The sequence below is a fragment of the Vidua chalybeata genome, chromosome 13, assembly GCF_026979565.1.
Source record: "Vidua chalybeata isolate OUT-0048 chromosome 13, bVidCha1 merged haplotype, whole genome shotgun sequence".
NCBI lineage: Eukaryota > Metazoa > Chordata > Aves > Passeriformes > Viduidae > Vidua > Vidua chalybeata.
Window position 1 is genome coordinate 5,646,236 of NC_071542.1, and position 24,781 is coordinate 5,671,016.

Below are 24,781 nucleotides of genomic sequence, written 5' to 3' on the forward strand. Positions count from 1 at the left end.
GAGCAAATAGTGAAATATTTTCACCCTGAGATTTATTGTTTGTATGGAGTCTGAAAACGGTGCTGGTATGGGAGATTATTGCTCTGAGCGGTAAAAATAAGCATGAAGAGAAGGGACTTCATCCCTGCCTATCAGTGTATGCAGGGAGCTGCAGAGCAGGACCAGGCTCTGCTCCGTGCTGCCCAGCAATGGCACGAGGCAAAGGGCAGAAACTGAGACACACAAGCTCCACCTGAGCGTGAGGAAGAACTTCTTTAATGTGCAGGTGACTGAGCACTGGATCAGGCTGCCCAGAGAGGTTGGAGTGTGTGGAGCTCTCTCACTGGAGCTATTCCACAACAATCCTGTGCCTTGTGCTCTGGGATGATCCTGCTTGAGCAGGAGACTGGACCAGATGACCCCACTGAGGTCCCTTCCAACCCGAACCATTCTTGGACTCAGAAGTTAAAAATTTCCTGCCTCTGGGTTACCACAGGCTTAAAAATCTTTTGTGTCCTCCCTCTTTGCCAATCACAATTTCAGAGTATAATTTCTACAGTTTAAATGCCTGGATACATCCTCAGTTTTTCAATAAATGCAGTTCCTCCTGCTATAGATCCAGAGCTATTATAACAGCAGATACAAAGCTCTGGGCTATAGATTAAAGAGACTGTGCAGTCACAGCACATGGCAAGTATTTTACACCGATATATATCTGCCCACACCAGGAATCTTTCTTTTTAGAATAAATCAGAGTTCTGTGGTAGAAAATAAGAGTAAAATCTACAGAAAACTGTCTGAACATCACCTTAGAAGTTCACAAAAAGTATTTTAAAGATCCACAGAGAATAAAACCTACTCAAATTTGGAAGAAAATTTTAATATATACAAGATGTATATATGTATGTATAAAAAAGGTAAATTACAACTTCAGTTTATGAACAGAGATTGCTTTCTCCTTCTTCTGTTTCTTCTTTAATTTGCTGGCATCTTTTATTTGCATTCTCACTTGATCTTGTAGCTGAGAAAAGAAGGCCTGGGATGATTTCAAGGCCTTGTCTTTACCTTCATCCTGTCATTGGACAAAACATTTGTTATAACCAAGAAATGTACAAACACTACCATTATATTACTTACTAGTTACTCAAGCGTAATGGTATTTCACTTAAAAAAAGATCTGGTAAGTGATTTTCAAAGGATATTGTTCACCACATTTTTATTCCACTCCTGCTATCTAAAGAAATAAATATTACATTATCTTCCTAAGTAGCAATTAGCCTGATAAGTAAGAGCAGGCATCAAGAACAGACCCTTGCACATCATGAACTACAACAGGGTATCTGTATTTTGTGTTCTACTTGCATTCTGAAAAAGTAAGTACAAACATCTGGAAGCAATGAAGTTATTTTTCCTATTAGTTTCTCATACTTCAAAATTTCAGAGATTTTTAGAATTTAATTTAAAAGGCATCATAAGTGGCACGAGTTTACCATTTTATAGCATGCAAAACAACATCAGTCTGATGAGATTATAGGGAAGGCTCCATAAAAAGGGCAAAGTTAAACAGGAATATTGTATTACAAAACAGTTTAAGTTACCCAAAGGTTATAAAGAACATAGAAACTTCAATGTGCATTCAAGGAGTCCCACTTGATGAAGTGGAATGGCTTAAATGCAGGAAATAAAAGAAAATGTCTTAGTATTTGCAGAACATCACTTTGTGAAGTTCAAAATAAATAGAAAAGTAGCACCTCACACAAAATCATTTCTGCCTGATGAACATGCTTTTATATAGAGTAATTGTATCATACAGCTTTTTCACGTTTTTCCAACCTTATACTTGTAATTCTTTGGGAAAAACTTTCCTTTTCTCTCTACAGAAAAATTATCTGTCCTTGGGATTTTAGTCTTACCTTGAGCAGAGATGCTTTGCCTTCTTTGGTAAGCCTTTTTAATTTTGCTGCAGCAGCTTTTTTGCTAAGTTTTGTGCCTTGTTCTGGTTTCATCTTTTCAAGAAGCTTTTGACGTTTCTCCTTTTCTCTTCGCTTCATACGTTTACGGAGCTTTTTCCTTCTAAGTTCTCGTTTTTTGTCTGTGGGAGTCTTTTCTGCATCTGTTTTTACATCACCAGCTTTGTTCTTTTCCTAAATAGATCCATAACAGTGCAAAAGACAAGACTCACTTCACAGAACTCAAATCTTTCCATTATTTCAAATGACAGCTCAGGATAAGGCAAAGGCCAAAAACTGACAAAAGCTGGGAATGAGATTTGTACAACTGATCCAGGACATGCTAATTGCTCTGCCCTAGTGTTGTTTAGCTTTCCCCGTCTCAATACCCATATAAATGCTGGAACAACAATGACCAGCACGTAACAGTTAAGATCAAAACCAAAGCATAGTATTAGGGCCTACTGGAGCCAAATAAAATTTACTCTTTCCCCAGTTAGGAAAAAAACAAAATCAAAAAAAATAAACCACCTCAGCCCTCCAAACCTCCCAACAACCACCAATGCTAAAATTCTACGCCAAAAAAGTCCGCAAGGTGTGGAACCACCCACCAGGATGGGAAGGGCAGAATTCCCACTGATCTGACAGACAGTACATCCTTCTATAGCCCCTTATGCTATTTTATATTTACCTTGATCTCCTCTGGTGCTAAGAGAGCAGCATCACTAACAGCAACTGGTGCTACTTCTTCCATACTTATAGCTGGAAGGTTTGAAACGATTTTAACTTCTGGCACCGCCTAGAAATAGGGAGACACATTTGGGACTGAGCACGGCATCTCAGCAGCTGGCAGACAACTGAATATCACAAGTAGTTGGGCTTGTTTAGAGGCAATCACAGTGCACTTAATATGAAATAAGAATTAGCTCAGTAAACACCAATGTTTACTTTGCTTTCCATTTCTGGAATATATTTTAAAGTATCCAGTTAAAAAAAAAAAAAGGGAGAAAGCCCCCAACTTTATGAAACTTATGCACTTACTGGTTTGGGTGTGAAGTGGAAATTACAAAGTGCATCCAGCTTCTGGAAGAGTGAATCCATCATTTCCTGAATTTCTTTGTGTTCAGGATTTTCTTCCTCTTCAGTCTTTTGCTGCATTAAAAATGCAATGTAACTGTAACACCATTCATAAGGCTATTTTACTTTAGCAAGACTGGTAACAACACAACTTACAATTCAGAGCCCTTTCACTGGTGAACATTCAGAGAAAGGCTAAATTACTTCCACTTGGAAAGTGTATAAATGAACACACAAGGGTACACGGTGTGAACTTAAAACCCAAAGGAAAGGCATTCTTCATGTTACCTGGTGAAGTTTCATGTATTCTTGCTCGTAGATTTCGGCAAGACTCAGCTTACTCTTTTCATGATCCAAACTGATCCGCTTCTTGTACTCAAAAGCTTCCTCTTTGGGTTTTTCTTTTGGTACTACGTCATCCCATGCCTGAGAAAGTCATAAAGTAATGACCAATTGCAACTACAGTAAAGTACCAGCTACATCTTATTTAGAACATTTTTCAGTTATTCATCTGGCACATTAACTAGTTTATGCATGTAGCTTCCCAGGACTCATCAAGTTTTGCACTTTTATTTAAAAAAAAAAAAAAAAGTAATAAAAGTTATAGCTCTACTTGTGTCCTTGGTTTTAGTGAATGAAGGCAACAACTATAACAAGTTACAAACTCTTCCCTGGCTTTTTAAATTCAATGAACAGTAAGGCTCAACAAGCTGTGAGATACAAATTTTCTGTCAGTGGCTTTGAAGCAAACAACTGAGTTTGGTCAGTGTGAGAGAGCTCAGAGCACTAGTCATGGTAACAGCCAATACTTACAGGCTAGCTTTATATTCCAAATAAACTCCTTACAGTTTTATCTGCACACAGTCTATTCTGAAGTGCACCAAAACTTGGCGTATAACAGGGATATAAAAATAGGGGTCCTTAGAAATGTAAAGGCACATTCATCAAGACAAAAGAACAACCAGTTGCAGAAATTAAGATAATTTTACATCTAACATTGGAAATTATTCCAACTTATCCTTGGAATGTGCCCTGTGATTCAAGTCTATGAACGATGTAAGGAGGAACAGGTAAGATAATACTAACCTCATCCAATATTCTCTGTTTAATGAGATCTTCAAGCTGAAAAGTAGTTTCTTCTGTGATCACAGGTGCTGAAAGAAAAAGGCAAAGAATTTTAAGATTAATGTTTCTCCAGCAAGAAATAGATCTTGTTCTATAAAGAATAAACTACAGAAAAAGAAAGTAAAGCCTTCACAAAAATGTAGCAATTGAAGGTGAAGTAAGTAAATATAAGTAAAAGTAAGTCACATTATGTAAGGCTGATAAATTATTAGGTCTGCCACCAAAGTTATGAACTTGCAGGTAAATTAAAAACTAACAAAAAGAAATTATAGTTTCCACTGTGAAAATGCAATGTGAAACAACCTCAAAATCACATCAAGAAGTTTAGCCTGGTCTCCTGTTACTCTGCTCTTGAGTCACAGGTGTTTTCAGCAAGGTCAAAGGGCAGAACACCCATCATGGTCTGGAAGATGCTGTGAGCAAAGCACTGTCCCTCTCCTTACCCATTCGGACTGCATGGTCAAAAAGCACTGTTTCTTCCAACAGGCTGTTCTCAGGGCGTTTCTGTCCAGTCACTTCTCCTTTAAGCTGCCACGGTTTCTCTTCTAACAATGCTTCTTCCAAGCTTTTTATTTTTTTGCTCATCTGGAAAACACAATTTCCTAGGAAATTTAAAAGAGAGCTCATTCCTAAACTCGCAGCAAGAAATTAATATTTATTTCAGGTACATGAGGGAATATATGACTGCAGATGTATCTATGTAGATAAACCACACGTCTTCCTTAAATTTCAAATACCTTCTTTGTATTTGCTGGAGTCTGAACAAATGAAACAACCATTAAAAAAAAAATTATTTGCCACTGTTTTGAAGTATTAGCCAAATAAAATATGAACAAAACCCAAAGAAAACCAAACCACAATTACCTTTTCCTGTCTCTTCTCAAATGATGACTTTATTTCACTGGGACTGATGCCCTTCTCTAATTGCCCTTCAGTTACATCTTCTGTTTCACTGTCATCTGGCAAATTGAAAGTTACTTTTTTAGAAGCTTCTTTACTTCTCATGTGCTCCATCATTTCATCCATATCCTCAAACCTGTAACAATAACATTTAATATAAAAGTTGAGAAGCCTTTATAGTTTTTCACATGAAGATATTTCACCCCTTAAATGTTTACCTGTTACAAGTAACTTACAGTTTACAACAGGTTTCAAGGATCCCCCTAAAGGTAGAGGACACTAGGGAAACTTCGGGGTAATAAAAATAACGTCGAACAACTCTTAAATGCTTTATTCAAATAAAGATCAAGAGACAGTATTTTAAAAAATTAAGTTGACAACACAAACCATGAACATACAACCGTTAACTGAGAATGGCAAACTATGACCAGAGTGAGCGTGGCATTCTCAGTATTTTCTGCTTTACTTCTGTGTAAAATGATGAGAACATTTTACTTACTCAGACATACTTCCTTCATTTTGCTCTTCAATGGCACTGTCTGCTTCCTCTTCCTGATCCTCTTCAGCACCATTAGCTACTAAATCATCATCACCATCATCATCATCAACTGGATCAAAGAAATCTTTGTATGTCATATCTCTAGAACTTTTAATTGGCTAAAAAGGTGAAAGGCAAAGAAAAAACCAAATAAACCACAGCTGTTAAGACTGACAGAAATCAAAGAGTATCTTGTCTTTTAAAGTCTTCAGTGCCTGGGGAACAGCACTTCTTGTGCAACAGTAATTCAGGGTAGTGATGCATTAACCTGTGGTAGGGCGTCATAGTAAAACTGATTTCTTTTCCTGGTGTTTACAATTCTCTACCACTTACACATACAGAAGTCAAGGAGCTGTAGATTTTGCCAAATACTTGTTAGAATGCACACTGATTCCTGGGTCTATTTCTTACTTGCTAGTGAGAATGTCTGGTAATATTAAAAAATAAAATACTTATTTTTGAATCAATTACTCATCAGTTTAAGTTGTATCAGAGTTACAAGGCCATGTCCCTGGAAAAAGCCCTTTGCTCTGCATCAGCCACCTTAGTGATCTCTAATTGCCAGATGCTGAGTGACAAATCTTTTTCATTTGCTGGGTCACCTATTTGGCAATTCTTTAAGGTCCCTGATTTCCTGTGGGTGTTATCTCTTCCTTTATTTATGTAAAAGCCCAAGGCCCATGTAAGGAGAGAATGAATAGCAGGATGCTATGTCCTTCTACATCAGGAAATTTTCTTACCAGATATTGATTCTTAAAGTAAAGCTTCAGAAGTAATCATTAGTGTCACATAAACAAATGTAACTTGGCAGTTTCTACACAGAGTTAAACACTTTATGGTTATCCTAACAGATACCAGATTTTGATTTAAAGGAAAAAACTTACTTTGACTTTAGCTTCTTCAGAGTCTTCCTCGTCATCTGAGATAATGTCTTCAAAATAATTAATGTCATCTTCTTCTTCTTCTTCTTCCCTGTCTTCCTTCTCTGCATGTTCTAAAAAAGCTTCCATCTCAGCTAGCTTGAAAAACTTGTCATCCACTACAGATTTTCTTCCCTTCTTTCTCAATGTGGTTTCCTTGGCTGTCTTTGCTTGTTGCTCCAGTGCTTCAATATCAAAGTCAATATCAGAGTCCTCATCACTGTATTTCTGCATTATGTTTTCTCTGAGTTTAATTTGCTTTTCTTTAGCTTTAGTTTTATCTTTATCTTTTGTACACACATTCATCTGTTCAGGTTCTGCTTCCATTATGTTGTCTTCCAACTCCTTGTCACTGCTGGTCTCTGCATCAGAGCCATCCTCTTCCTGGTCTGAGAGAAGGCAAAGATCTTCATCCTCGGCATCCCTCGTAATGGATTTCTTGAAGAAATCGAGAACTGCATTGTTCTGGAGCTCTAGTTGCTGCCAAATCTGTTCTTCATCAAACTTTTCTATCACCAGCTCTTTTAGGGGGCCCCCACGAACTATGCTACTTCCTTTATTCAAATCATAGAGAGTCTTTGTCATCGCTCTGAAGTCGGCAGCCAGCCCATCCTGCACACTAAGAGCAGAAAAATAAAAGAACTTAACACTTTCCACTAAGTCAATCACAGGGTCACACGGCTGCTCTTGTTGTACCTGCTTTGGTTCTCCAGTGCTACAGAACAGCACCTTTCAATAGCTACTGCTGCGGCTTAACTTTCCACACATCGCTTGCAGTACTGCTACTACACAGTCACAGAAAAAAAATCACAAAATTCTTAATCCTTTCAGCTTTATTACACTTCGTGTAGGAAGTAGCAGTGGAGAGAAAATTCCAGCTTTCTACAGCTGCATCTTACAATATGTTGATCTTATTTAAGCACTCCAGACATTTTGGAGAAGTAAACAGTACAGCACTAAACACCTCAGTCGTCCAAGAGCCAGACCCCAGGTTGCAGAGATGTAACTGCGCTTCTCCACCGCCTCACTCCTCAACTTTTACACCTGGGTAGGTGTAGAAGGTTTTTCTCTAGGGCTACCAATGCCTCCCCCCGCCACCCCGCGGTACCTGAGGAAGCACTCGGGGCGCGCCGCCGCTGCTCCCGCCACCCTGAGGCACGTCTGGATGCCCTGGATCCCCGGGACGCCCGGCACCGCCGCCATCGCCCCGGCACACGTGGGGCCCCGGCGCCGCCTCCGCCGCGCGGCACAGCGCTCAGGCCCGGGCGGCTCCCGCGGCCGCCGCCAAGGTTCCGCACACAGTGGTTCCGCCCGCGGAGCTCTGCCCCGCCCCGCTTCCCGAGCCGTGGCATCCCCGCCCCCTGGCCCAGCCTTCTGTTAGAAGCGCCTCGTTCTCCCAGAACCCCCAGCATGGTATGGCAGTCATGCCCGATGGCTGCTGCTTCCCGCCCTGGGAAGGGCGCGGTGTTGCTGCAGACTGGGATTTGCATCAGCACTGGGAAACCTGCTCTAAATATAGTGAGCCTACAGTCATCTTACTTCACAGTTTTGAATCTCTGACCTAGATACAAGGGCTATTTTGGAGCTGCACATTTCCAGCTGATTGTGCCGGCAAAACACCTGATCTTACCTGGTGTCTACAAGTTCAGGCTAACGAGGCACACACACACACACACACCCTTCACCATCCACACAGCACTGCCCAATGCTCTTCAAGTCCCCTCTTACATCATGTAGTTTCTTAAGGTTTATTTTATAAAGTCAAATTAAGCCCTACACCTACAGACCCTTGTGTTTTCAGCCACCCACACAGCCCTTGTGCAACGTGATCCAAAACTATGACTAACCTTTTAACTTCAGTACTGCTTCTGCCTCTGCCGCTTTCATGTTTCTTTCCTAACTAATACATGAAGTCTTTTTAGTGCAGAGAAAAGAATGCCCTGCAATGCCAGAAATTAAGATTTGAAGTGGCACAAGCTGTTTATGTACCGAGATACTTATATCTCAGCAACTCGCAGTGTGCTATGCCTGACACAGCAAGAGTGCAGCATCAGCAGACAGCCTGCTCACTGTCCTGAGTCTCTGGCACAATGCTTCATGGCATCCTGGTCTGTATCAGGAACAGCGTGGCCAACAGGGCCAGGGAAGTGGTTCTTCCCCTGTATTCTGCACTGGTAAGGCCACCCTTGAGTTCTGGGCCCCTCAGTTCAGGAAGGACATTGAGATGCTGGAGCAAGTCCAGAGAATGGCAACAGACCTGGAAAAGTAACTGGAGCACAGGTCGGATGAGGAGTGGCTGAGGGAGCTGGGCAGCTTGGGGTGTACCTTATTGCCCTCTAGAAGTCCCTACACCTGGAGGATCCAGCCAGACACCGTCCTGGTGTCACTTGTCCTGGCGACAGGACAAGAGGACATGGTCTCAAGCTGCACCAGGGGACAGGTTGGACAGGTTGGACATCAGAAGAAATTTCTTCTCAGAAAGGGTGATTAGATACTTGAATGGGCTGCCTAGGGAGGTGGTGGAGTTACTGTTCCTGGAGGTGTTTAAGGGAGGTCTGGATGTGGCACTTAGAGCTCTGGTTTAGTTGACAAAAGTGTGTTCAGTAAGAGTTTGGACTCGGTGAACTCGGTCGTCTTTTCCAACCTAACTGATTCTGTGGAATTTGCTCAGAAAACTTCCTCGGCAAATGCCCCTTTCTACAGCAGGCCTCTTTCGCACGTTCTCTCCCAGATCCGGGCAGTGCCCGGCCAGGGCCGCTGCGAGGGCAGGGCCGCTGCGAGGGCAGGGCCGCCGCCCGCAGCTCCCATGGCGCTGTGCAGGCGGGCACGGCCCCTCCCGTGACACAGCGCTGCCGACACGCCGCGCTGGCGCCGGGCCCGCGCGGAGCGGTGCCGGGGAGGGCGGTGCTGCCCGCGGCCGAGCGGGCGCTGAGATGGCGGCGGTGCTGCGGCGCGGAGCGGCCGGTAACGCGGGGCGGCGGCGAGCAGGGCGGAGGGAAGGGCGGCGGGAGCGCGGGCGGCGGCGGCGGGGCCGGCACGGGGCGGCCGTGGGTCTCGGTGTGTGCTCCGGCCCGGCGGATCTCCCCGTGAGAGCTTCGCAGGCCGAACGAAGCTGCCGCGTCTGTAAATAAAAACAAGTTCTCCCGATCCAACTGACGGGCACATTAACGACTGACATTAGCTGCATAGGGTAAACTTAAGGTACAAGGAGGAACTTGTCTTTTTTGAGATGTGGTTTGGAGGTGAAATTGAAAATAATTTCCCGTTTATGATAATAACCTGTACTGCTAACTCTGGTAGAGCAGGTTAAACTCACAATACCTAAACCACACCATTTTACTTGGTAGCCCCAGACCAGGAGAAAAGTGAGGCTCAATGCTGTCAGTGATCAATCAGTAGGATACTGGGAATGAAAACACCTTTGTATGACTGCACTTTGAAGGAAGGAACAAGAGCCACAGCACACTGAGACTCAGTTCCCTTGAGCTGTGGAGCCCATCTGATTCCCAAAAGCCCCGTCCCGCACAGAGCAGAGCAGTACTGTGAGCCCAGATGGCTTCCAGAGTTCCCAAGAGGCTCACACTACCTTGAAATTGCTGGAATTTAAGAATGACCATACTATGCCCTTTCTCCATTTGGTCCAGAGAGTGAACACACAGCCCCTATGTGCCAGATTCCCTATGCTAACAGCAGCCTCTCCATGCTTTGGGAGTTTGTCTCCACCTGAAAAGAGTGACGATAAAACAGTGCCCGTGACAAGGTTCTTACTGCAACCCACTGTTGTAAAACCTTCCCATAGAGAACGTGACTGAGTTCAGTTGGATATGGCTTGTATTTGATTCCTTAGTTTCCTTGATTAAGTCAATGAACACTGCTCCACAACAGAAGCAAAAAACAAGGCTACGAATAAACATTTAAAGGGTGAAGATCTCAGTTTATGGGGTACTTCAGACTTGTTACTTCATAATCTGCTCGGTTAAAGAATGTAACCCTTACTTGGTACAATTGTATATTTAAAGTCTGATGTGCATACTACAAGTAGATCAGTCAATCATCAATAGAATGACCCCCAAATAGATCAATTTTAAGAATAGTCTTCAAATGAAGCTGAAGAAGGGTATATACTATAGAACTAATTTTTGTGATGTATATATAAATGCAACTGTTTCTTTCCTGGAAACATGGAGATGATGGGATTTCAGTGTGAAGTTTGCTGAAAAGTTTTCTTTTTCACTGCAGGGCCATTTTTGATTATTGGGTTAGAAGAAGATTAGAATTTTAAGTAATCTATGTAGTTACTAATCTAGATAATGCAAAAAAACCACAAACACTTTTTGTTTAATCTCAGTCAATTCAATTATGAATTTAAAATTAATACTCTGTATGCATCTGACTAGAGCTAGGATAAATTCACAAGACTTCATAAAATAAATGCTTATATGAGTGAGCATTTAAGTATCTTTGACTTTACAAGAATCCTAGGAATATCCTTCACTTTTTCAGTCTGTTGTCTTCCCAGGAAACCACACAAGAAATCAAATATTTCTGGGGCAGAACCCCTAAGAAAGAGCATTTTCTATTATTTTTGCTAGTGCTTCACAAATAGTTGAGTAACAAACAGTCTGTGTCTTTGTCTATTTATTTGAAATAGAAAAGACCAAATTAAATAACAGTAACTGTCAATAACTGTGGTCATATGCCCTGTGTGAAGCACAGCAAGAACTATAGATGTCAGATGTAAAAGAATGGGAAAATCTTTGCTTTTCCATTAGTAAAGACTGCTTGAAAAACATATCTACATTAGTAGTATTTCTGTTGAACTGCAGCCTGTTAATATTTGGAAGAAAAATAAAACAGTAAAAGGCTCTGGAACACTTAATAAATTATATAGCAAGGGATCATTCTCTTTCAAAGGATTTTTCTTATTTAGAGAATACTGCCTTCCTCCAAGTGGAAAAATATCTCTTGCTTCAGCAAGAATTGCATCATGTCTTAAGAAATTACAGTACAAAACCCAGCTACTTCAGTAGAAGCTTAAGTGGGCAGGAAAGACTGGATAGCAGATATTGGGGGTTGTTACTTTTGTAACACATTTATTTACTCTGGTTAACTGTCAAACCCTGTGTTAGTTAATTAGCCTGCCTTTAATCATGCATGTTTTTACCTCATGCATTTGAGGCATTGCACAGTACTGCTCCCTCACGGAATAACGTGGTTCATCCTGATTCAGCTGCATTGACATGGCAAGTGTTTCTACAAAAGTTCTTGCGCAGACATTTGAAAAACAAAAATTTATTTTTCGTGTGGAAATGTCAAAGGGATTTTTTTTAACATGTAAGAAATTGAAAAGCAGTTGCTGTCCTATACCAGTATGATAGCCTGAAGGTACCAAGTAAAAGAATTGTCCAGAACTTCTGGCTGTGATGAAGGAGATGACAGAATGGACTGTGTGAAAGCCTGGCAAGAAATACTGCAGAGCAGTTACTTGCAGCACTGGACAAGCTTCTGGAAATACTTAATGCAGGATGTTGATTTACTATCATCAAAAGATTGTGAATAGACTTACTTTTGTGATACCGAGTCTTTGCTAATATGCACATTGCATGTTGTAATTTTAAGTGTCAAATACATGCAAACATTTCTTCCTCCATCACAGCACCATGCTCAGAAAGACTTAGGTTTAAGGGTTTATCAGTTTTTGAAGAAAAATTAACTGGTAACTGTAGAATCGTGACTTCCTGTGGAATGGTAGCTCTCAGTTCCATACTGTGAAGCAAAGCTGATTTAATTAATTACAGCTATTACTGACCTTACAGAGTACCAAGAGCCCAGCCAGGCTATCTATTCTGAGTGTGTTGCAAAGCATCCAGAATCTCAGCGCATCATTGGCACAATCTCTTAGCAAAATAGCACATTTGTGCTTTTTTTAAAGCAAAGAATGCCTCAAAGACTCCCAAAAGGCTAAGATGCCTCTAGCTTGGCCTTGAGGCTCTGACTTTGCCTAAAGCAAACTGGCATGGAATTATAATGTGGTTTTTATGACTATGTCCTTTAATTCTAATTTTGGTTCTAGAAACAACTGATACTGTTGCAATTTTTCCTCACCCCCAACCCCTTTAGATTCTAGTACTGACAGATTAATTTTTAAGGTAATTAATTTGTAAATACCCTTATTTTACATCTTTTTTGTGATCTTTTTGTTTGCTATAATTTTGAGATGTATAGGCATATCCTTGTTTCTTTCTCTATTTCATAAGAAGCTCTGAAAATTTCAAAAGTCACTTTTAAACACATTATACAGTTGGCCTTTACAATTAGTCCTGTTTTCCTCTTTTCAACAGGCATATGTAAGGATTTACAACATATTTGAGTCTGCTTTAGGTTTTTATTTATTACTCCTTTAATACTTCTGAATATTTACTTAGTCTGAAAACAACGTAACTGTTTCCTTGCTCTCAGCCTACCCTGAGCATTGCACGAGGATGTGCCAATGACTTGGCAGCTCTGCAGGCCTTTATAGGGGAAAGAGCAGGCACTGAGACTGTCTCAAAAGCATCGTGTCAGTGCTGTTCACTTGTTTTTCAGGGCTTCTTAGCAGATTGCAGACTTCTGCTCCCACAGTACGAATTCTCTCGTCAAAGTCCTTCTCACAAAGCATTCCAAGCTGTTTGTGGAAACTGGGCCGACTTAACCATGTGGCAATTGCAGTGCCTGATTTGGAGAAAGCTCAGTCCTTGTATAAAGATGTGTTGGGAGCCCAGGTGAGTGAGACTGTTGCTCTTCCTGAACATGGTGTCTACACTGTTTTTGTGGAGCTGGGAAATACCAAGCTGGAACTTCTACATCCTTTAGGAGAGAAAAGTCCAATTGCAAGCTTCCTGCAAAAAAACAAGACTGGAGGAATGCATCATATCTGCATTGAGGTATTTTAACATAATATTTCTTGTAATAAGATAGATACAATCAAGTATGCATATTTTAATAAGTTTGACCTGTGACAAGAACTAACATATAAGGTTGTCATATTTCTCTCTTATACAAAGGAAAATTTAGACAGATGTTTTGATAGGTGAATTGTTTCAAAAAAGTTAAGTGTTTTAAGAAGAAATTTAATTGCTTCTGACCAGATTTAATACCTGCAGTGCAAACCGTGCTGGATACAGTAGAGTAAGAGAGCAATCCAAGCCTGGTACTCTTCTAACACAGATGCACCCAAAGGCTTCCCGCTGTTTACTGTCTCTCATCCTTGGGGATGCAGGGGCTCATTCCAGCTGAGCCCACACTCCTCTTCAGGCCATCTCTGCAGGACAGGAGCAGCAGCTGCTGTGGCTTTTCTATTCAGGGAAAGAATCTGTCACATGTAGCCTTTCTAGTTTAGGTAATTTGACAGTCATTCCTTTCTGTTTTGCAGTCTGGTAGTTGTGTGTAGGAAGAACTGTAGTGAGTTTGGGATATTCATGGACAAAACTACTGCAAATGGGTAGGAAATAGGTGATGTCTGTTCCTCTGGATTAAAGCTAGGAATTCCCTACCATGGCACTGGGAGAAGAGTTTATTCACCAAATTATGTCCAGACACCTCAGCCTTCAAAAATAACAGCGATATTTTAATTTTAGGTCTTTATTGATTACTGACTATTGAATTTTCTGAACTGAGGGTAAATAATATTATTTCAAATAATGAATGCATTTAAGTTTGAGAAAACTCAAATTTCATTAGATGACATGACATCAGAACTTCAGATCACAGTGCACAGTATAGGCATATTTTGTTAATTACATATTTCTGTAGGAAACTGTACTGAAATACTGTTTTAATGGCTATTATTATAGTTAAGCTCAATAGGAAGACCACATCTGGATACATTTTTGATTATTACAAGCTTTTTTCCTTAGGAAACTTTATGAACTTTAACCTCCTCAGAAGGAGAATACATAAATTTAAAAGGGACTTTTACCTTCTGCCCACTGCCCTCCCTTTTTCACCAGCATATAATGAGTCATCACTTATAAAGGCAGGTATTTTTCTTTAGTTATTGAGAGCAGAAAGTAATGCAGAATTTAGATTATTTATGGAGTCCTTATGAAGTAACAACAAAAAAAAATGCTTTGTGCATGAGTGATTTTGTTTATTAATTTCTTAAATATTGCACAATCCATTAAATGGTATTTTATAAAATCTTCAAATAACAAATGCAAACTCCTGCCAGTTTTAATACTAGATGTTTTAAAATGGTTTATAACTTATTTTCAGAATTATATTAGAACTTAGAAATAACATTTCAATAAGGAATTGTTATTGCTCCTAAATGTAAAATCTGCATAATACAGTGCAATATGTTAATTTGTGTGAACTGTATCTTTTTTAAAAGGTTGATGACATAAAAGCGGCTATGACAGAACTGAAGAAAAAAAAGATACGAGTATTGAGTGAAGAGCCAAAAATAGGTGCACATGGCAAACCTGTGATTTTTCTTCACCCTAAAGATTGCCATGGAGTCCTTGTGGAACTTGAGCAAGCTTGAGCTGCAATATTCATAAATGAAACAATAGAAGAGTTGTGAAGTTCCTGAGGTGGTGCTGGGAATATTGATGTGGTATTCAGTCTTTACAAGTTCATTGAAGTTCCCATGGATGAAGTACAGCTTTTGAGTACTGAAATAGTGCTACAGATTTAGGGTCTGTCTTTGCTGGTGTTACTGATCGAATATGTTGGCATTTATTGAATGCTCTGTGATTCTAAACACAAATACATGAGCTAAGTTACATATGTACCATAGTGATTTATTTTTTGTTGCTTGTTTGCAGCAAGATTTTACCTCTGTAGCCACAGAAACGATACAGTTTCTAGGTCAAGCTGCATTATTTTGCTCTACATTTCAGAGCAGAGACCCACTTCCCAGTGACAACAATATAGCTTAGACATTTTCTTTAGAAATAAAGGAAAACAAAGATTGTGTTTTCTCTTTTCACTATTCACCATCTGTGCTTCACACTGTTTGATTGGTTCATGCAATAAAAAACCCATATATTATTGTATGGATGTCTGCAATCAGTAAATAAGTTTTTCTTGGCATAACAATTACTGCCAAAGAAGTTACCATGCATAAATCATCATTTAGTTGTTTTATGAACTTTGTGGATATGCAGGCAATGCAAGAAGAGAACTTGAAAGCTACTTGCCTGATACATATTTCACATTGTAATGCAGTTGTGACATTTTAATTTTTTCAATTTTAGGGTTTTAATTTTTTTTTCCCAGGCATTCTCCATAGAAGGACATCTTGATGAGACATGAACAAGCAGTAATTAATCTTTTCACTTACTTTACAAATAAGGTTTTCCTGTGCAGAAGCACTTACAAAATCAGCAGCAAACACGCTCCACGTAAGTCTTGCTTCTGTACAGTTGTTAGCATTAAAGACCATGCCAGTATGCTGATGTCACAGGCTGCAGGCAGTTTTGTTAACTTATTTATGAACAGACTTCACTTTATTGGTGCATATTACCCAAGCAGTCTTTTCCTGAGACTTTCTTTTATAGGTTTGTTTTGACATTTCGGCTGTAGAAATAGGACTTGCTATTTCTTGAGTTTTCTCAAGTCTTAAAAAGTCATACTTTCCTAGCTTAACTACAGTCTGAATTTTAAATTTTCCTACATCTCTGCATATGCAGTAAGAACCTTCAGCTTGATACAGAGATCATCTTAATGTAGGCAACTTTTTACTTAATGGAATTATTTGTAATGTATGTCACGTTTGCAGCAACAAAATACAAATGTAATGTTGACCTGAGATTTAAACATGTTTTTAAAGACATGACATTTCCTCATGAATTTTACTTCTGAAAAAAATCTCTACAAAGCCATGATTTTTTCTTTTTAACAAGATAGTTTTGTACCCAAAATAAATACTCCTTCTATCATATTTTAAGAAAAACACAGGATTCCTACATTTCATCAAATCACTGCTTAGAGGGTAGTTTGTGATCTAAATTCTAAACTGTTTAAATTTACAAATCCTAAGGCTTATGAAGGAAATGCAGAATGATTTAATATTCCTGAAATATGATTTGGCCATTCTAGGAGATACTCTTTGAGCAAAGCTGCTCTTGTCATTTCTTTCTGTCAAAGACAAGAAGGCACCTTTTCTGCAAAACCAGCATAGAAATGCCAATACTAAAAGCCTCACTGGTTAAGATAATTGAATAGAAGTCTTTAAACCAAGTAATCTTAGTTTGGTGCAACAGAAACAGTCCTCTCATGGCTCATTCTCCATTTCTTTGTCCTGTCTGAAGGAGATGGACTTCCGTGTATGAAATCTGTCAACATATCAGAGTCAGCAGCTTGAGGTAGTGTCACAGCATATGTCAGAGTTGAGACAGCCACAACACACAGAGTATCCCCATATAATTTCAGAAGGTTTTAAGCATTCACCCATACAGAGTAACACCATACCTCATCAGAAGGCTTCAGGCATCTGCCCACATAGAGTAACACCATGCCACTGCAGAAGGCTGAACGCATCTGCCCTTCTTGTTCTTTAGCCCAACCTTTCATGCCCCTCATGCTGATGCATTGCACCTGTGTGCCCTCTGTTCCCTTTGGTGGTTGGGAACAGACACTGGCACTCCCATGGCTCATTGCTGTCAGTGCTGCTCACCTGCTTTTCACAGCTGAACCCACTGGGGATGAGGCTGGGCTGCAGCCCCACTCCCAATTACCACAAACTGTGTGCCTGTAAGGTAGCGCTAGAGAACAGAGATTTTTAAGTAAACACCTCCTCCACCTGATGATTGTGCTCCCTATCTTGGCAGAAAGAGGCTTGTATTACTTTTTAGCTAGTAATCAGCAATTTTCCTGACTGACTGACATGGGGTTTCCCAGCTCTAAGTCAGCTGATGCATTTTGTTCCTTGTATCTAAGTCGTGCTCCTGTCTCACAGTTCATACCTTTTTTGACTATTCCTAAGGTGGAAGTCAAGAAAATGCCAACACACACACACACAACCCCAGCCCTGCAAAAGAGAGTTTAGGTCTGCAAATTAGTCAGTACATAAAACTAGATCATGTTCTCACAAGCTCTTAAAATTTGATGGGCTCAGACCCCCTTACTTGTCTGGTTGTGTGCTACAGGACAGGAGAATTTCCCCTTCTGGAGCTGTAGACCTAGAGAATAGCCAAGGGAGCTACAGCTACATCTGATCTGAAGACAGCTACAACTGAGAGAGGTTTCCTGTTCATAAACTTAACTCCCTTAGACTTCAGTGGGAACAGAATCAGCCCCTATCAACTGTGTAGTCCTTCACCTTAAAGCAGGCAGCCTTCACAAGTTGTTCTTCTGACTTACCAAGGGGTTGGGACAGGGCTTACATACATGGGCCTTACTCTTTGTCACTACCATGATTATAAGAGGGGAGTAGCACCCAGAAGAACAGTGGAAATTCAGGGATGGAAACTGGGGAACGAGAGAGCTGTGATTTGCTCCTTTCAGTGGAGGGACATTTAACAATACACCCCTGTTGCACCATTATACAACTTCTGGGAAGAACAGCAGTGATTCAAGTAACTGGAGCCTGATTGTCTTGGAAGGAAAATAGGCTTTGACAGTATTTCATCTTTTTTGGGTTTTGTCTTTTTGGTGGATTTTTTAAAACAGCAAAACCTTCTTCTCTGATAATGTCAAGCTTCTCAGAAGATGGAGTGTTAGTATTTTGCCAGTAAATTTTCTCACGCTTGTGCCATTTGTCAAGTGCAAGTTCCCTGTTCCAATCTCTCCATGTGCCTCTATTCCCCTCTGAGCTGAAGCGTGTTCCCATTTTATGCTGCCTAAGGCAGACAAGACACATTTTTCTGGACTCCATCAACATTACTCAGGCAACTAAAGAGCTCATAATTAAATGATGCAAAGTATCTTTTTTTACTTCCTCTCTGCAATCCTCAAGTCACTCCTAGGTGGGAGGAGGTGAACAGGCTGCAGAATGAATCCAATTCCTTATGATGAGACAAACCTAGAAGCAAACTTAAAATGCTGAGAACTAACTGCATGCTTTCTAAAAGTTGACCTTACAGTTTTGCAATTCTGCAAAAACTCCGTTCCTGTCATGCTTATACTGCAATTAATGCAGCCGAATTTCATTCTGAATTCTGTTGCTTTCATTATTACCATATCAAGCTGAAGTCTCATAGAAAGACCATGATTCATGGAGATGTTTATGTTATCTGGTTGAGGTACTTACAGTAGGAGTGTATGGACAATGATATCCTTGACACTTCGTTTGATCCTGTTCTTACAAGGAATTCTTCCTGTAGTGATGTGACGTGGGTTTGTTGGACATAAGAACCCTTAACTAAGAGAAAAACTCAGAATTAATTGTTTCAATATCAGTTCTTTTACCAAAGCAGTTGTCATGTTGGCCAAATTGAGGCTGTCAAACAGAATAAGTTCATCAAGTTCAACTAGTTAATTAATATGAAAATGGGAACTAACAACAATGTATAAATTAATCAACCTAGGGCTGACATTTTGCAATGGAAGACCTCAACCACTTAGGAATGCAAGATCTGTTACCTTTGACAAGCATTTTCAAAGCACTTTGAACAAATTATGAAATAAATATCTTATTGTGAAGGAGGGATATTTATATCCTGTATAATCCTTAAATATCTATAAAATTATGTCAACTCTCAATTTTAATGTTCATTTGCACTGTCTGGTATATTGTCAAAAAGCATTGCTAACTGCAATGTTCACAGCATAGATTCACAAATGAGGAAGAGTTCTCTGATACATTTTAAAGTAATTATACATTTTGAAGTATTTAATGGCATTTATAGATCTAAAGTGGCCTTTCAACTGTTACTGCTAAAAGAAAAATAATAAATAGGTATTAAAATCTTCTATGAAGTAGATCTTTAATGAAATTTTTTACTTATTTTTAACATTGCATTTTTTTCAGTAATAAAGACAGGTTCAAAACATAATTTTAAGATCTGAAGTGATTTGCAACTGCAGGTACCCTGAAAGCATATGTAATGGTGCACAATTTGCATTAAATAAGGGGAATATCCAACTCTGCACCCATGGCTGGCTTTTATGGAAATGATTATTTCCAGAAATTGAAGAGTAAGAGAGGTATGTTCATGGACTGGTATCATGCACCCTATTTTTACTTTCCATTTTGGTATGTAATTTTCTATAGTAACCATCTATCTGAATCACTGTCTCCAAAATGATGTGGAGGGAGAATGTTTGTTAGAAACTTCAATTAAAAAAAGTTAAAAAATTATATCCCACTCCCTTTGGGACCTCTGAAGTCTTTGAGAGGTCAGTTGTGGTGCAATACTTGCAGCTGTATTAACTTCATAAAGAAAACATCTGCCCTATTGGGCTGGAAATACTGGTTTTGGTATTTTGATAAAGTGAGACTTTATTATGTATATGACGCTGTTTCATCAAGTTAACAATTTTGAGAATTAATAATTTGAATTAAAAGATCATTTGACGAATGTTTAAACAACCTGCCTACAGATTATATATGTAGATACACTGCAGTTCTTTGTAAAACATACATGCATTACAGTTTGGGTAATGTTTTGAGTTTTCAGTATCTTCAAAAGAAAACCAAAATCTGTCCAGTAATTGGGATGTAGAAAGGGACAGATGGGAAAAATCACCATAGAAAACCATGCCAGAAAATAGCCTCTTAGCAGTAAATGGAGAGTCTTAACAAAAATCTTAATAACTAAACTAAAAATTAAAAAACTCCCCCCACAAAAAGGTGTTTCCTTGAAGGACCTCTGCATGTACATGGAATGTGCCTTGATGCTAACACCAGGGCAAAATGAACACACACCACACTGAGCTCACAGCTATTACAGTAAACACCGATACCTAGCTAATTGCAGTGCAGTATCATTACATTAGAACAGCCTTTTACTTTTGCTATAGTGAGAAAGATTAGCTACTATCTCAAATTTGCATAATTATTAGCAAAGCCTGTCAGAATTGCTCTAAGATATGTGATTCTTTATATACAAAATAGTCACTATCACCTAGCTGCCCTAAAAATATCTAGAGCTTTCTAATAAAAGGCCTGAGGAACCAACTGTGTTTATCATCCACCATAAGAAATGTTCTTGGAGAAACCCTCTTCAGTGAGCTTTTAAATAGTACACATTGAATTCTACATTATTAAACTTTAGGGGTGGATATATGTATTATTTGCACAAGGCACAAAAATCATGATTTGTTCTCATAAATCTGGCCGTATGATGGAACGTGACTGAGTCCAGTGCTGTCCCTTGCTATAATGTTCAGACTTTTGGTGTTAGGGGTTTTGTTGCACTGGAGCACCTCGAGCAACAGGGAAAGGTGAGGTGATCACCTAGCAGGATGACATGGCATTCAGGAATGTAATTCACAGAGAGATGCTGTGAAGACTCCCAGAAAACACCCTCAGCTGCAGCCCAGCGCCAAACCAGGACCCTGAGGATACAGTGGCCTTACCGAGTGCCACAGCGGGATGCGAGCGTCCAGCAACATCGCTGTGGCAGCTGCTGCTCCAGGGGCTCTCGAGGGGAGCTGGGGCCGGGGCCGCGGCCTGCGCTCCTCAGTGCCCACGTCTGGACACAGTCACTGAGTCACAGAGCTGTTCGCGCTGGGAGGCACGGTCACCTGGAGCAGGTGACACGGGAGCGCGTCCAGGTGGGTTCGGAGTGTCTTCAGAGAGGGAGACGCCACACCCTCCCTGGGCAGCTCTTCCAGTGCTGTGCCCCCCTCAATGTAAAGAAGTTCTCCCTCAGGCTGAGGTGAAACTTGTGCTTCAGTTTATGACCATTGCCATTCGTCCTGTCGCTGGACACCACTGACGAGCGCGGCACAGGCGGAGCTGGCACATTGCCCGGCCGCGGGTCTGGAGGTGGATGGCGGACAGGTCAGTGCGTCCCGCCGAGCCCCCCGGGCTGCCCGGGGCCGCCCCCCGCTCCCGCCGGGGCCGTGAGGCGGCGCGGGCGCTATGCGCCATGCAGGTTCCCGGGCGCTGGCGCAGGCAGGTTCCCGGGCGGGCCCGCCGCGGTGTGCGGCGCTCGGCAGCCACACAAAAGAGCGGCTGCGGCTGCGGCTGCCCCGCTGCTCGGGACCGGCCCCACCGCTGCACCGCGGTAAGGACCGGGGACGCAGGGCGGGGGGCTAACCGACCGACCGACCGACCTACCGACCGCCGGCCGGGGTCGTCGCGGGCACCGGCGGCTCCGTCGGGGGTGCGGCAGCATCCCGCGGGTCCCCTCAGGGGAGCGGGGAGCCCCCGGGCACGCCCCCGCCCCGCGCCAGCACGGCCGGGGCTCCCCTCGAATCGGGGCTGGGGGCTGGTCTCCCCGCGAGCGGCTACCCCCGCCCCATCCCATCCTCATCTTCATCCTCATCCCCATCCCCTGGCAACCGAGCTGCCCGCAAGCGGACGGGAAGCCGGGGAGAAGGGGAGCCCCTGCAGCATGGCGGAGCGGCCGGCGCTGTCGCGATCGGCGGCGCGGGACTCCGGCACGGGGGGCTGCCGCACTCCCGCTTGTCCCTGCTGAGCCCGGGGAGGCGTCCCCACCGCCCCGCGCCGGGCGAGGGAGAACCGGTGGCGATCCCCCGGGGCCGGGCTGCGGCTCCGCTCGGCTCCCCCGGGGCTGGGCTGCGGCTCCGCTCGGCTCCCCCGGGGCTGGGCTGCGGCTCCGCTCGGCTCCCCCGGGACGGTGCGAGCTCCGAGCCCGGCCCGGCCGCCTCAGCCCCGCCGTGCCGGGACGGCGGCTCCGGGTAACGCGGGGACCGGCCGTGCAGCATCCGCATCATGTCAGCGTTTTGTGGGAGGGCGGGAGGCTTAAGTCCGTTTGTCTTAATAAGAGTGAAAAGAAAAGCGAGAGGAGCCCTCCTGTAATACAGCATCGCTCGGAGTTTGTATTTGGTTCTGATTTCATGTCTCCACTGTAGCAAAGGGATCAGAGCCTTTGATCTGCTCTTTCCCCGTTCCCTTCATCATGAGATGTGGAAGGAAAAGGGTGCTCAATTAAGAATACCTGATTTTTGTTGGGAAAAACAGCATTAGATAGTATAGCATGGTCTGTTTGCCTCTTACTGAACAGTTTTTTCAATATGTGTGTGTGGTGCCTTGTATTGCCATAACAAAAGGGATGGGGGTGGGGGAAAGGAAGGGAATACTGCATTTAGAGCTGCATCTTGGAAAGTCAAAGACTGCCTTATTTTGCCTCAACTGGCAATCTGTGCTTTCAGATTTACATACTTTGCATCCTCAGTGTTGTTTTGGTGGTTGTTGCATGCTAGTGAGAACATACAAGAAAAGAAATTTAAATGAAGATAAGAGATCATACAACGTGTATAGTACAAAGATAATGTGCATTGCAGTGATGTTTAAGAAAAGTCTGAAATTACCGTGACCAGTTGGAAAAATGCAAGTAGTGTTTTCAGTTGCATTACTTGGCTCTATAATCTCCCAGGAGGGGCTGGGAAATCTGTTTGCAGAAAAGGTATTTATCTATTATGCCTGCTACCCAAGAATCCCTCATTAATTAATAAGTAGAACTGAAGAAAAGAAACAATTACTGTCATAGTTTTTTGTGGTTCTGTGTAAGCCACAGTGTTTCAAATATAACATAGTTTTAAAGGGGAGGCATTCTAGTTTAAGTCCTTATTGCCACTTAAGATAAAATACAGTATGTGCAGGTTATGTGTTTGAGAAGCAAAAGATTGACATTTATGCCAAGCATAAGATGACAATTTATCATCCTGGTTCTTCTCCATATGGGACAGACAAGATGAAAGAGCTTTTCTTTCATATGTTGTTCTGCGAGAGCTAAACTGCTGAAGTCGAAGCCACTGTCCTTAGTCCATTTGGGGCTCATAGGATTTCATGCTGCAGAACTGTCCTTGTAAACCCTGACTGTCAGAGTTTCTAAATTCTCTGATAGTTTAGCCCATATCTGCACTTGGAAATATCTGAAGCTATTTTTAAAAATGCATCAGCAGCTATGTTATTGCTCCCTCTTGATCCTCTGATAGTAAAGGAAAAGTGTTCTTGCAAAAACCATAGATGCTTAGCTCTTTTGGTCAAAGTATTACAGTTCTAAGGAGGAATCTCGAAAAGCATGTTTTGTGTAGTTACTTGATTAGTGCTGGTTCAGGCTGAGGACTGGACATGAATTTAAACAAGCTAGGTCTTTAAAAAGTAACCTTTGCTTAAGGCTGTGAACATGAGAAAGCACTTCAAGAAGCATAATTTTACCATCTCTCAAGCTGTTCTGATAAGAATATTTGCTAAGAAGTAATTTATGAAAATACCATGGTTTAACCATCTTTCAGTTAATATTCCTGTGCTGAGGGTTGAGAAATTAGAGAAAGTGACCTGTTCCAAGCTACCAGCTCACAGAGAGACATATGGAGGATTCTGGTTTTGTTCAGAACAAATCTTGGTTGTAGTCTTTGAACACAGTTCAGGTGCTTCTGCAGACTTTTTATATCCATTTCCCTTGTAATCTGTGTTTAAATAAACAAGGCAGTTGTTTCATGCTTTAAGCACTGAAGTGGTAGTGGCCAAGGAGCAGCCCTGCCAAAAAGGTCCAGAGGTCCTGGTGGACAGCAAACTGGACATGAACCAGCCACAATCCCTGGCAACAAAGATAGCCAGGAGCATCCTGGTCTGCATGAACAACAGTACAGCCAGGACATTGAGGGAACTGATTATTCCCTTCTGCTCAGCACCCAGTAAGTGACGTTTATAACCCTGGGTCTAGTTTTGGTCCCTCCAGTACAGGGAAGTTATTGAAGACCTGGGGCTCTGCAGAGGCCACTGAAGTGGCTGGAGCTGGAGGCTGAGCTCTGAGCAGAGGGTGAGGGAGTGGGGCTTGATCAGCCTGCAGAAAGGGAGGCTATGGGAGCACCTAACAGCAGCCTTCCAGTCCTTAAAGAATTCCTCAGGGAACTGGAGCCAGACTCAACACAGTGGCATGTGCCAAAGAATGAGAGACAAAAGGCATATGTTGAAATAAAGGTTCAGACTGGATACAAGCAGAATACTTTGTCCCACAAGGACAGTCGTACATGGAGACAGGTAGCCCAGAGAGGTTGTATGGTCTCTGTAAAGACCAGACTGGATAATTCCCTCAACAAACTGATCAGGGCTCACTGATGACCCTGGTTTGGGCAGAATGTTGGACAAGAGATCTCTGACATTCTTAACAACCGGAAGTGTTATGATCCTGTTTGTCTATCTGTACATGATACAAGAAGGAGACATGTTT

At 41.8% G+C, this 24,781-nt stretch overlaps 3 protein-coding genes and 1 long non-coding RNA gene across 9 annotated transcripts in view; 2 read left to right on the forward strand and 2 right to left on the reverse strand.

Annotated features, from left to right (window-relative positions):
- MCEE (methylmalonyl-CoA epimerase) overlaps positions 1–19,773 on the forward strand; it is a 20,039-nt gene extending 266 nt beyond the window's left edge. Inside the window, exons 1-3 of one of the 2 annotated variants that reach the window (XM_053954324.1) lie at positions 9,348–9,452; positions 13,074–13,411; positions 14,860–19,773. In XM_053954324.1, coding sequence (XP_053810299.1) covers positions 9,422–9,452; positions 13,074–13,411; positions 14,860–15,012 — 522 coding nt within the window. In that variant the 5' untranslated portion in view covers positions 9,348–9,421 and the 3' untranslated portion in view covers positions 15,013–19,773. Of the gene's footprint in view, positions 1–9,347; positions 9,453–13,073; positions 13,412–14,859 lie in introns of those variants that run through there. The other variant, XM_053954323.1, reaches the window with a different exon arrangement.
- MPHOSPH10 (M-phase phosphoprotein 10) lies at positions 839–7,691 on the reverse strand. Its single transcript, XM_053954322.1, has 11 exons — positions 7,597–7,691; positions 6,453–7,107; positions 5,530–5,687; positions 4,995–5,166; positions 4,574–4,715; positions 4,092–4,159; positions 3,294–3,431; positions 2,970–3,080; positions 2,620–2,727; positions 1,893–2,123; positions 839–1,051 (listed from the first exon to the last, which is right to left on the reverse strand). Exons 1-11 carry the CDS (start codon positions 7,689–7,691, stop codon positions 902–904), a joined length of 2,028 nt encoding a protein of 675 aa, XP_053810297.1. The 3' UTR covers positions 839–901.
- On the reverse strand, positions 13,418–21,429 carry LOC128794456 (uncharacterized). Its single transcript, XR_008433115.1, has 3 exons — positions 20,994–21,429; positions 18,724–18,834; positions 13,418–13,822 (listed from the first exon to the last, which is right to left on the reverse strand). It is a non-coding gene; the product is annotated as an uncharacterized LOC128794456 (long non-coding RNA).
- Positions 21,430–21,549: 120 nt separating this feature from the next.
- The window catches only part of APBA2 (amyloid beta precursor protein binding family A member 2), an 88,238-nt gene continuing 85,006 nt past the window's right edge, over positions 21,550–24,781 (forward strand). For 3 of the 5 annotated variants that reach the window (XR_008433199.1, XM_053954627.1, XM_053954629.1), the window contains exon 1: positions 21,552–21,646. The gene's annotated coding sequence lies outside the window, so the exon portion shown is untranslated. Of the gene's footprint in view, positions 21,647–24,781 lie in introns of all 5 variants that reach the window. The other 2 variants (XM_053954630.1, XM_053954628.1) reach the window with 2 other exon arrangements.

Coding starts and splice junctions, on each gene's coding strand:
- MPHOSPH10 (XM_053954322.1), bottom strand. CDS start 7,691: ATGGCGGCGGTGCCGGGCGTCCCGGGGATCCAGGGCATCCAGACGTGC. Junction 7,108..7,596: donor CGCCCCGAGTGCTTCCTCAG/GTACCGCGGGGT, acceptor TTCTGCTCTTAG/TGTGCAGGATGGGCTGGCTG. Junction 3,432..4,091: donor AACAGAGAATATTGGATGAG/GTTAGTATTATC, acceptor TGACTTTCTCAG/GCATGGGATGACGTAGTACC.